The sequence below is a fragment of the Drosophila rhopaloa genome, unplaced genomic scaffold (genome assembly GCF_018152115.1).
Source record: "Drosophila rhopaloa isolate 14029-0021.01 unplaced genomic scaffold, ASM1815211v1 contig_218, whole genome shotgun sequence".
Taxonomy (NCBI): domain Eukaryota; kingdom Metazoa; phylum Arthropoda; class Insecta; order Diptera; family Drosophilidae; genus Drosophila; species Drosophila rhopaloa.
Genome location: NW_025335104.1, coordinates 1,060,630 through 1,072,057, shown reverse-complemented (window position 1 = coordinate 1,072,057; position 11,428 = coordinate 1,060,630). Strand labels below are relative to the sequence as shown.

The 11,428-nt window shown below is 36.4% G+C and overlaps 1 protein-coding gene across 5 annotated transcripts in view; it reads right to left on the bottom strand.

The window, feature by feature from the left end:
- Window positions 1-11,428, bottom strand: part of LOC108037356 (probable chitinase 10) — a 67,288-nt gene that overhangs the window by 43,706 nt on the left and 12,154 nt on the right. For all 5 annotated transcript variants that reach the window (XM_044460766.1, XM_044460767.1, XM_044460768.1 and 2 more), the window contains one exon: window positions 8-45. In XM_044460766.1, coding sequence (XP_044316701.1) covers window positions 8-37 — 30 coding nt within the window. In that variant the 5' untranslated portion in view covers window positions 38-45. The remainder of the gene's footprint in view (window positions 1-7; window positions 46-11,428) is intronic.

Sequence of the window (11,428 nt, the reverse complement as noted above, 5' to 3'; positions counted from 1 at the left end):
TACTTACGTAAAGACTACACCGCGCATTGACCCGCATTTTTCTACCTATTATAAATAAATATTGTATTCGTTAAAATGTCTGTCACAAAAGTATCGCGAATATGGCAGATAATATTCATTTTTGAATAAGAAAAGAAATAATCTTTAAGACGACTATATTACCGCTATTTGTGCATATTTGCTTAAAAATAATAAATTAATGTCAGTTTTACGATAAATTTTTTTAAATGTCGTTAAATTTTGTATTCTCTTGCAGAGAACATTATTATAAATTTGGTCAGAAGTTTCTAACACAATGAAGACGACATTTCCGAATTTATTCTGAATATATCTTCTTGAAGGGCATAACTAGACTAGTTCATAGAGCCATGTCCGTGTGCGGGATTAGTTTTAAGATAGAGACTTGAAACTTCCCCAATCGTCTTTTCATATGTTTACCCAGATTAAGTTTGAATCAATTTTCGAATTTTTTTTTAATCATTAGATTTTATGCATATATACCCTTTTCTACCATTACTTGAAGTGAAAAAATTTGTTACCTTTTTACAAAGGCAAGCTCAAAGATACTTTCATACAATTTAAAATAATAAAAACAAAATTTAGAGCTCGATAGGAACATTTTTTTTGTGTCAGGAAGGCTAGAAAAATGCTATATTTTTTCTTTGTAAAAACGCTTTGTTGTCATACTATATATAAATAGGCGTCAGATCCGGCTCGATTCGACGAATATACTACCGTCAATAGAAATAAGTTTTTTTCTCCGGGATTAATAACAAGCTACATTAGTTCAACAAAAAAAGATACTAAAAAACATCATTTCTAAAGATTGCAATTTTGGCAATAACTTTTGTCATATACTGAATTACATAAAGCAATCTATTAAGATTTTTTAGAGTTATGTGTTCGGCTGAGTTGATTAAAATGGATTCGCTTCAAAAGTTTTAAGTACTAACAGTTTTTATATAAAATTTTTATTGATTAAGATGTTTTTAAACTGAACATAAAATAATTCATTTTTGTATGGTAAAGGGTATGAAGCATAACCTTTCTTGTATACCTTCCCCTTAGCCAACAACATTGTGCGGTGACTGGAATTGGATACATTAGGTTGCCACTGAAGCACTCAAATAGGTGGCCGTGCCTGTTTAACTCTTCTCTAGGGTGGATTGTAGGAGGAGAGCTGGAAGATTCAAGTCAATCAGACTTAGTATCGCACGCCCTTACTTGCAATGTAACACAGACGCTGGATCTTAGCGATGGAAAGTATAAGCATTTGAAGATAGTCAGAACGTCACATTCACAGTCCGAGAAGAAGAATGCGTTCAACATTTTCGCTAAACCACGGCTATGTTGGCTTCAGGTTGTATATAATTCATGTGCCCTTGCACAGTCTCCAACCAAACCTTAGAAATTCTTAAGAAAACGACAGGCGTCGTTTTCTGCAGTGGGAACAGTCAGCTCAATTACGTAATCCAGCACCATGCTGTGTTACGAACACAAAGTTCGACCTCGAAAATCAGAGTAGTGTTTGACCTCGAACCTTTTAAGGAATGTTATTTTGAAGCCTGGCTTAACCGTGCAACAAAAGCTCGATCTAACTCTGCATTACTAAAATGTACAGGCACCCTTTGCCACTTACCACTTACGGCTTTGGAAGTACCCCGATTTTGGCCATGCAATCAATACAGTTTTCGGATGAAACTTATAAGGCAGAATTTCCAATAAGATCATAAGCAAAGCACAGCGATATGAGCGGAATCTACTGTTTATAAGAATTATTACATTTATTAACAAGTCTCTCTAGCCAAAAAAATGTTAGCCAGTGCTCTAGGGCTCGAAATGGAATTTTAAAGTGCGGGAATACAAGAACATTGTTACGGCATAGATGCTAATGAAACGCCAAATGCTCTAGGAATGTCGAGGAAGCCAATCGAAGTCTGCAAAATCACCGCTTTCAGAGTAACTTTATTCTTTATAGTAGTATGTTAGAACTTGGAACTCTATTTATACCCGTTACTCGTAGAGTAAAAGGGTATATTGTATTCGTGCAAAAGTATGTAAAAGGTAGAAGGAAGCGTTTCCGACCCTATAAAGTATATATATTCTTGACCAGGGTCACTAGCCGAGTCGATCTAGCCATGTCCGTCTGTCCGTCTGTCTGTCCGTATGAACGCTGAGATATCGGAAACTATAATAGCAAGAAGATTGGCATTTTGCATGTAGATTTTAGGAGTTCCTACGCAGCGCAAGTTTGTTTCAAAATGGTGCCACGCCCCCTGTGACGCCCACAAGCCACATGCTGTGGCCACAGTTTTGATGATATTATGAAAATTTTAATTGATATGTATTTGTATCGTCAATAAATATCGATTGGCCTAATAAAAGTTTTCCACACCCACTCTAACGTCCAAAAACCCATTAAACGCTTAAGCCTGGCTAGCGCCTGCATTTCTGCCTTTCATGGCGCCATCTAACGGATGACTTTGGATAGCTGGCTAAGGTGCTAAACAGAGTCAACGTTAATTCTCGATAAGGATTTCTATTAAAGGAAATTGCGATGGTTTTCATTTGTCAATACCGAACTATATCCAAAGAACTATGCAAATCAAATCTAGTTAGCCAAATTGGACGTCTGAGTCAAACAATGGCGTATGTGTGTATGTATGTAAGCATATACATACATATGTATGTATTTACATTGTACACACCCTGCAGTTCCGAAATTCATCACTATAAAAATTCATCACTGTTTAATCAGCAGCGGACTGTGACGCCGGCAGAGCCAAAGGCAAAGTCGGCAGAGCCGAGTGCGACGCAGGCAGAGCCGAAACTCTCAGTCCCCGATCGTAGGCATGATACAATAACATAAGGTAGTCTCGTCGGCTGTCTAAACGTTCGGGTTTTGGTCAGTGCGTGTTCGTCTTTCGAAGGGAAAGGTTGTCTGCGGACGAATTTTTTAGGAAATTAACCCTTGAGCAACATGACATTTTGCAATGTGTGCCGCAAACACGTCGATGGCGTAAAGGCACCGAAATGTTTGGAAAAAAGAGCGCTGTGGGAGGAATCGCTGTGATACTTTTAAAATAACAAAGAATGTAAAAGAAACTTTAATAATCGCAACCGAAAATATTAGTATAAGTTTTTATGTCTAAACTTATACTAACATTTTCGGCTGCGATTATTAAAGGTTCGTTTACATTCTTTGCTATTTTAAGATTAGAATATATTTTAAAATTAAGAATCTCAACAAAAGACTCAGTATTCAGAGGCAAAAACAACGCCTAATTTCAAATTCAAAATTATTAAAAATTAAATTATAAAAAAAAATTAAACTCCTTTTATTATGAAAGGCAAAAAAAAACCCCCTGAACCATCTAAGGGTTAATCCACACATTCTATTGTCGCTCTGCTCGCACTTACTAAACAGTTGCCATTTCACTCGCACTCATTGTTTTAATAGTAGGGTTCCAAAATTTGCCGACGAGACTACCTTATGTTATTGTATCATGAGACAGAGTAAGAGAGGGAGATGGAAATTTTTCTGCGTTGCCTACGATCGGGGACTGAGAGTTTCGGCTCTGCCTGCGTCGCACCCGGCTCTGCCGACTTTGCCTTTGGCTCTGCCGGCGTCACAGTCCGCTGCTGATTAAACAGTGATGAATTTTTGTAGTGATGAATTTCGGAACTGCAGGGAAAGCTATTCGCTATACCCGTTACTCGTGTTGTGCAAACATTTAGAATTTAATATACATAATACTATTTAAGAATGTATGTGTTTAGCCAATATAAGTATGTATGTTTAATATTTCTAGTCAATTTATTGCACTCAAAAACATAAACATAAACTCAGCTGCTGGTGCAGGACAAAAGCTGCCTGCGCTAAAGCAGCGCTGGTGCTGATGCTCGTGCGTTAAAGCTGCCAGCACTAAGAGATCGCCGAATTCTAATTGATAATTTGAACTTTTTGTCCTTTTTTCCTGTGGTCACTATAATTCACATTATGTTAAAAAAAAAAAAAACATACAAGAAGGCATATTTATATTAAGTTGTTTAGCTGAGTAACGGGTATCTAATAGTCGAGGCACTCGACTATAGCGTTCTTTCTTGTTTTAGAATACATACTAACAATTTTAGAAAGGGAAGACAGAATATATTCAAAGAAAAAATCCACATATGCAAGCAAGAGTATCTCCTCATTTATTAAATACATTGTTTAACTAGACTAATCCCATACTTAAACGATCATCAACGAAAAGGATTTCATGAGCCACATGCATATTACTGGGAATCATCGCCGAGGCAAAGAAAATTTAAAATCGCCTACAACGCAGATATACTGGCTACAATATTAACGATTGTTGATAGTGGTCATCGCACTCAGGTAGTGGATAATTACAGCAGCTTAGAATTGGGAAAAACTTATTGTTGCTACCTCAGTGGTGCCGATTACTGGGGGATTTTGAACAAATCGTAAATTGTTCATGAAGATCCGGCCAGATCAACGATTGCTAAATCCGCATCAGTACTGTTCCTCTCTCTGTAGATAAATCTTTTTACCTTTACTGAATGCGACCAAAACTCATTATTAAAGACGAAGTCATAAACCAGATTGGAATGTTAGAATTTTAGTAACTTGTAAATGATCAGAATTGTGTAAAACTTCAACGTAATGTTGATTTTTAAAACGGGTCCGATGCGCATCTAAAAATTCTGCCCTCTACTGTTTTTCTTGTATGCGACGACATTTTGACAATGGATTGTCAATTGAAAATCGTAATCTTTTGAAGTGTATGTTGCCAGACAAGAGTGTTTAGAAAATCAAATTATAGACGGAAAACCACAACAAAAAAGTGGGAAAAGTGTAAAATTGTTTAGTAAAGATGGAGCTGAATAATATATTTTGATAGGAGATCAGCTTTGAACTTCAAATAACTAAAGAACTATCAGTAATTTAAAGAAAAACTTATTTTGATAATTTAACATAAGCAAAAACAAGAAAGAAACATTAGTAAACTGGTACTCTGGGAGAAGTCAACCCTTAACCCCTAACGAAAACCAAATCGATCGAACTTATGTGGCACCCAAGAAATTTGAGTTGAAAAAATCTGACAGAGCGGTAAATTGCAATTAGCTGTTAAACAATACGTATAGATTCTTTCAAATGTTGACCGCCAATGAGCTATTGAGGTAGAGGCAGCACTTCTAGTTAATACTTTTATCAAATTCGTCATATGGTGAAAAGGAAAATTCTTAAGTGCTATGACTAACTAAGAAGTATGTTTTATCTTCGACGATTCAAATGTAGAAAAACTAAAAAAAACTTTTAAATTTAAAACGTTTATAAACGGATATTTTTTAAAGTTTCTCATTACTTTAAGGCAGGCTTGCACCTTGTGAAGTCAAAAAAATCAAATTTTTTTTTTTGCAGTTTCGGATACATACATGTTTTAATTTTACTCTCCCAAAATTTCAAGTCGAAATCTCTTGAATTACGAAAGTTATCGGCCGTTTGGTGGACCGGTGTCAAGCGCGTTGCCATTATAGTGAAAATTTTCAAACGCGTTTTTCTCGAAACCATGTTTTCCGAGTTGGCGGAAGTCGTACAAGCCGCAAAAATTGAGCAATCGTCATGAAATTTTTTATACATGTTCCTCAGAAGTATGTGCATGGTATAGACTAGGATCTTTTGAAAATATTAAAAATTGTTTATTTAAAAAAATAATGAGTAACGAAAATATGAGGAAAAAACCGATTTTTTTTCCAAAGCTCATAATTTTTGCATTTTTTATGTTTTTTCAATTATCCTAGTTCAAGCCATGCGAGCAAGTGTACAGATTAAGAATATATTCGTTTTTTGCGTTTCAGATTATTTCTTAACATTCCAAAAAATCCGCCATGAGGACGAGTTTTTCGCGGACATGCCGCCATTGTTCGGTACTCCCCCTCCCCCCTTCGCTTGGATCGCACTCAAAAAAATTGTGTAGCGTCAATAAACTGTACCCTACAACTGGCTAAAATTTTATTCCCACACCTACCATACTTTCCAAGAAATAAATTCCAGAAAAAAATCAGGTTTTGGGCGCCAACAAGGTGCAAGCCTGCCTTAACATTAACATGTTTTGAAACCTAAAACCCATACCGGATTTAACAAGATTGTATTTTAAGCTTTAAATTCGAAACAAACTATTTAAGAACGGATCATTTTATGATAAATTAAAATTATAGTTTTTGTGTGGATTTTACTTTATTGCATGTTTTCATTATGTTACACGGGTTATGTTAAATCATTTTTATGACGTTTGATCAGAATGAGTTCTTATGTTGTAACTTAGTTTTCTAACTCCTACAATTAGTCAACAAATTGCACTTTCAATAGTCTGAGATTTGAAATCAGAGGAAAAAATAGATCTTCGGTACCGCTGTAAGGAATTGTAGCGAAACTTATATTAAAGTGGCGATTGTATCTAAACCCATATGTTGGCAGTATTTGGCTAAAGCAAATTTAAGCAAGCCAAGAATTTTTTTTTTGGACGTTGATCAGTACAAACAAGAGGTCCTTACGAAAACAAACGCGCGAAGCTTGTTTCCCCGTGGATCGTAAAAACGAAATCGCAAGGGCTGAAAACAAAAATAACAAGAAAGAAAGCAAGCTTCGGCAAGTCTAAGTTTATATATCCTTGCAGTTATTACAAATCGACTAAATTTCGAAGCCGAAGTTTATATACCGAAATTTATAAAAAGTTTATGAAAACCCAAAAAAAATCCGATTGTACTTTATAGGGTCGGAAATGTTTCCTTCACTGCGCTGCAAACTTTTGACTGAAATTATAATAACCTTTGCAAGGGTATAAAAATATAGGAACGAACAAGATAAGCCAAAATACAAAAACTAACACTAACACTATTACTCATTTCGCTCTAAAATACAATTGATTATTTCGAGATTATCAACATGTCGTCATTGCATAATACTCTAAAAGGTTTGTGCAAATTATAGTTCGATCTACAATGATTAAAAACAAGAGAGGACGCTATAGTCGAGTGCCTCGACTATTAGATACCCGTTACTCAGCTAAACAACTTAATATAAATATGCCTTCTTGTATGTTTTTCGCCGCTCGAATTAGCACCTTGGCCAGCTGTTCCACAGTCATCCGTTAGATGGCGCTACCGTGGTACCACGGGCCATGAAAGGCGGAAATGTAGGCGCTAGCCAGGTTTAAGCGTTTAATGGGTTTTTGGGCGTTAGAGTGGGCGTGGCAAACTTTTATTAGGCCAATCGATAGATATTGACGAAATAAATAAATATCAATTAAAATGTTCATAATAGCATAAAAACTGTGGCCACTGCTTGTGATTGTGGGCGTCAGAGGGGGCGTGGCACCATTTTGAAACAAACTTGCTCTGCGTAGGAACTCCTAAAATCTACATGCAAAATGACAATCTTCTAGCTTTTATAGTTTCCGAGATCTCAGCGTTCATACGGACAGACAGACAGACAGACAGACGGACAGACGGACATGGCTAGATCGACTCGGCTAGTGATCCTGAACAAGAATATATATACTTTATAGGGTCGGAAACGCTTCCTTCTACCTGTTAGATACTTTTGCACGAATACAATATACCCTTTTACTCTACGAGTAACGGGTATAATAAGAGGCATTGAGAAGAGCAGGCGACCCAGAAACTCGGGACTCTCCACATCCCCGTGAATTCGAATTACGAATAAAGGAAGAATCAAGCATCGTGTTACGGTTGGATAAGGATGGTAAATGATTTAGAAGAATTCTACCAGGGTAAGATAATAATCCAGTAGAATCCGGTTATAGCGACTTTCAAGGGACCGACGATTTTACGTCGTTATACCCGGAAGACGCACTAACCATATAAGTTTGTATCAAATAAGTTTGTATGGGGACCAACCAAGCCATCGAGTTTTCGTCGCAATAACCGGACGGTTCTCAGTTAAAACCCCGAAGAGCAAAAAATAATCCATATAATGTCACCTTATTGGGTACTCCATACTAAGGGACAACACTTCATTCTGTAAAATAAATTAAGTCTTTGTGACATAGGGATTATCGAATTCTTTTGATCACCTAATAATTAATCCAAACACTCCGCCGGTCTTATTTACCATCGAAGTAATATGATCAAAAGAACACCAAAGATGATAAAGGATTATAAATACGACAACCACTTAAGAGGGTATACACCTTACTCATTTTCGAAAAATCAAAAAAATTTCTTTATCTTAAAGAAGAACTTTTTGAGAACATTTCCCCAAATTTTCATAGAGATTTGAGCAGTAGAAAAAAAGTTACAGCGCTCCTAGCCGCGCGCCTCGTTCCCGCCCAAACCCAAACTTGAAGCTTTAAACGCGAATATCTCGAAATGGTGTTTTTTGAAAAATTACTTTGCGGTGATATCGATTGGCGAAAAACAACTGAAGCGATTTTCTTCAAAAATTTTTTTAAATTGTTCGTAATGAATGTTATTAGTACTTGAACGATCGATTTTTCATGTAAAAATTTGTATGTCGCCGAAATATAACTTTTGTAAGAATTCTGGCGTTTAAAAACTTCATTTGTTGCACAAAACGTTCCCGTATACACAAATACTCCAAACTAATTAAATATTTTTATTTTTACGGTTTCAGTTGACCCGTTCGTACTGGGGAATTATCACCGCATGGCTCTTCCAAAAAAAGCCGTTTAAGGGAAACAACCACCCCTTAAAAACTATTAAATATTTTTTCACAAATTTTTGCATAAACATTGTCAACAATCTAAACTTTCAGATATATAATCAAAAAATACAAATTTTCCTATTTTTTCGACAAAAAAATGTATATACCCCCTTAATATTCCCTAAAACGAAAAGAAACGAGAACGCTATAGTCGAGTGCCTCGACTATTAGATACCCGTTACTCAGCTAAACAACTTAATATATGTAAATATGCCTTCTTGTATGTTTTTCGCCGCTCTAATTAGCTCCCGATTTTTATGTTAAAATCGGTACCCAGGGAACACCACGTGGAGGCCGTTGATTTGCAACGGGGTCTTTCAAACCAAAACAAGAGAGAACGCTATAGTCGGGTGCCCCGACTATCAGATACCCGTTACTCAAGTAAAGGGAGTGCGAGGGAGATGGAGATAGAAACTTTGATCACGCATAACTTTTTAACGAATGGTCCGATTTGAAAAATTTCTTCTACATTTCGATAGGTATTGATAAACACAATAAAACTGCATTTTTACTTTTCCGAAAAATTTAAATTTTTAAAATCGTATATAAGCGATTGTGGGCGTTAAAGGGGGCGTGGCACCTTTTTGAAACAAACTTGCGCTGCGTAGGAACTCCTAGAATCTGCATGCAAAATGCCAATCTTCTAGCTTTTATAGTTTCCGAGATCTCAGCGTTCATACGGACGGACAGACGGACAGACGGACAGACAGACAGACGGACAGACGGACATGGCTATATCGACTCGGCTAGTGACCCTGATCAAGAATATATATACTTTATAGTTACTCTACGAGTAACGGGTATAACAAGAGAGAACGCTATAGTCGGGTCCCCGACTATCAGATACCCGTTACTCAGGTAAAGGGAGTGCGAGGGAGATGGAGATAGAAACTTTGATCACGCATAACTTTTTAACGAATGGTCCGATTTCAAAACTTTCTTCTACATTTCGATAGGTATTGATAAACACAATAAAACTGCATTTTTACTTTTACGAAATATTTAAATTTTTAAAATCGTATATTAGCGATTGTGGGAGTTAAAGGGGGCGTGGCACCTTTTTGAAACAAACTTGCGCTGCGTAGGAACTCCTAGAATCTGCATGCAAAATGCCAATCTTCTAGCTTTTATAGTTTCCGAGATCTATTTGTTTCGTCAATACCTATCGATTGGCCTAATAAAAGTTGGCCACGCCCACTCTAACGCCCAAAAACTCATTAAACGCTTAAGCCTGGCTAGCGCCTACATTTCCGCCTTTCATGGCCCGTGGTACCAATGTCTTGGGGTAGATTGCGCAATACACTAGCGGCATCTAACGGATGACTTTGGAACAGCTGGCCAAGGTGCTCAACAGAGTCTACGTTTATTCTCGATAAGGATTTCTATTAAAGGAAATTGCGATGGTTTTCATTTGTCAATACCGAACTATATCCCAAGAACTATGCAAATCAAATCAAGTTAGCCAAATTGGAGGTCTGAGTCAAACAATGGCGTATGTGTGTATGCTGGTGCAGGACAAAAGCAGCCTGTGCTAAAGCAGCGCTGGTGCTGATGCTCGTGCTGTAAAGCTGCCAGCTCTAAGAGATCGCCTAATTCAAATTGATAAATTGAACTTTTTGTCCTTTTTTCCTGTGGTCACTCTAATTCACATTATGTTAATGCAAAATCTAAAGTTGTTTAGCTAGGTATCTAATAGTCGAGGCACTCGACTATAGCGTTCTCTCTTGTTAAATTTAAATTGCAGTCCTATAATTTAGGTAATTTCCTAAAACAAATTTTTTTATTAAGGAAATACTTTTTTTAAGACTATATTCCTACATTTTTAGTAAAGTGAGAAAAAAATGTTTATAAAATTATAATCATTACAAAATTCTTAAAATTCAAGCAGTCCTTGGTTTGGCCTTTAACGATTTATATGAGCGCAATGCGAAGTCGGCTAACTCTTGAGCAAAGGCCTGGGCTCGATTCTTAGCAGAGTATATACATACATATATGAATTTAAAATAGTTTTTTAAATGTAATAAATGATTTAAGCAATACATGTCTTATTCAACTAATCTTATTAATCTTAATTATAGACTTGAGATCGTAGGTTCCTCAAAATTTATGAAAATAGCTCCCAAACGAGGCCCATCGAAATGGGTCAAATAACGTCTGAATTATTTGAAATTAGCAGTACCGACCCTGCAGTTCCGTTCATCACCTTTTAATCGATGAATCATCACCAAAAATGTCTGATTGTTAACTGATGAAATTTCATCAAAACAGTGATGAATTTAACATTGCCATGTCATAGGAGTTAATCTGTGAAAAATTCATCACATTTTAATCAGTAATTCACCACTTTTTAATCAGTTATTCATCACTTTTTAATCAGTAATTCATCACATTTTCATCAGTAATTCATAACATTTCATGAGTAGTTCATCGGTTTTTCGCCGCTTTTTTATCGGTTTTGCACCGCTTTTTCATCGCTTTTTAATCTAATTATACCCGTTACTCGTAGAGTAAAAGGGTATATTGTATTCGTGCAAAAGTATGTAACAGCCAGAAGGAAGCGTTTCCGACCCTATAAAGTATATGTATTCTTGATCAGGGTCACTAGCCGAGTCGATATAGCCATGTCCGTCTGTCCGTCTGTCTGTCCGTATGAACGCTGAGATCTCGGAAACTATA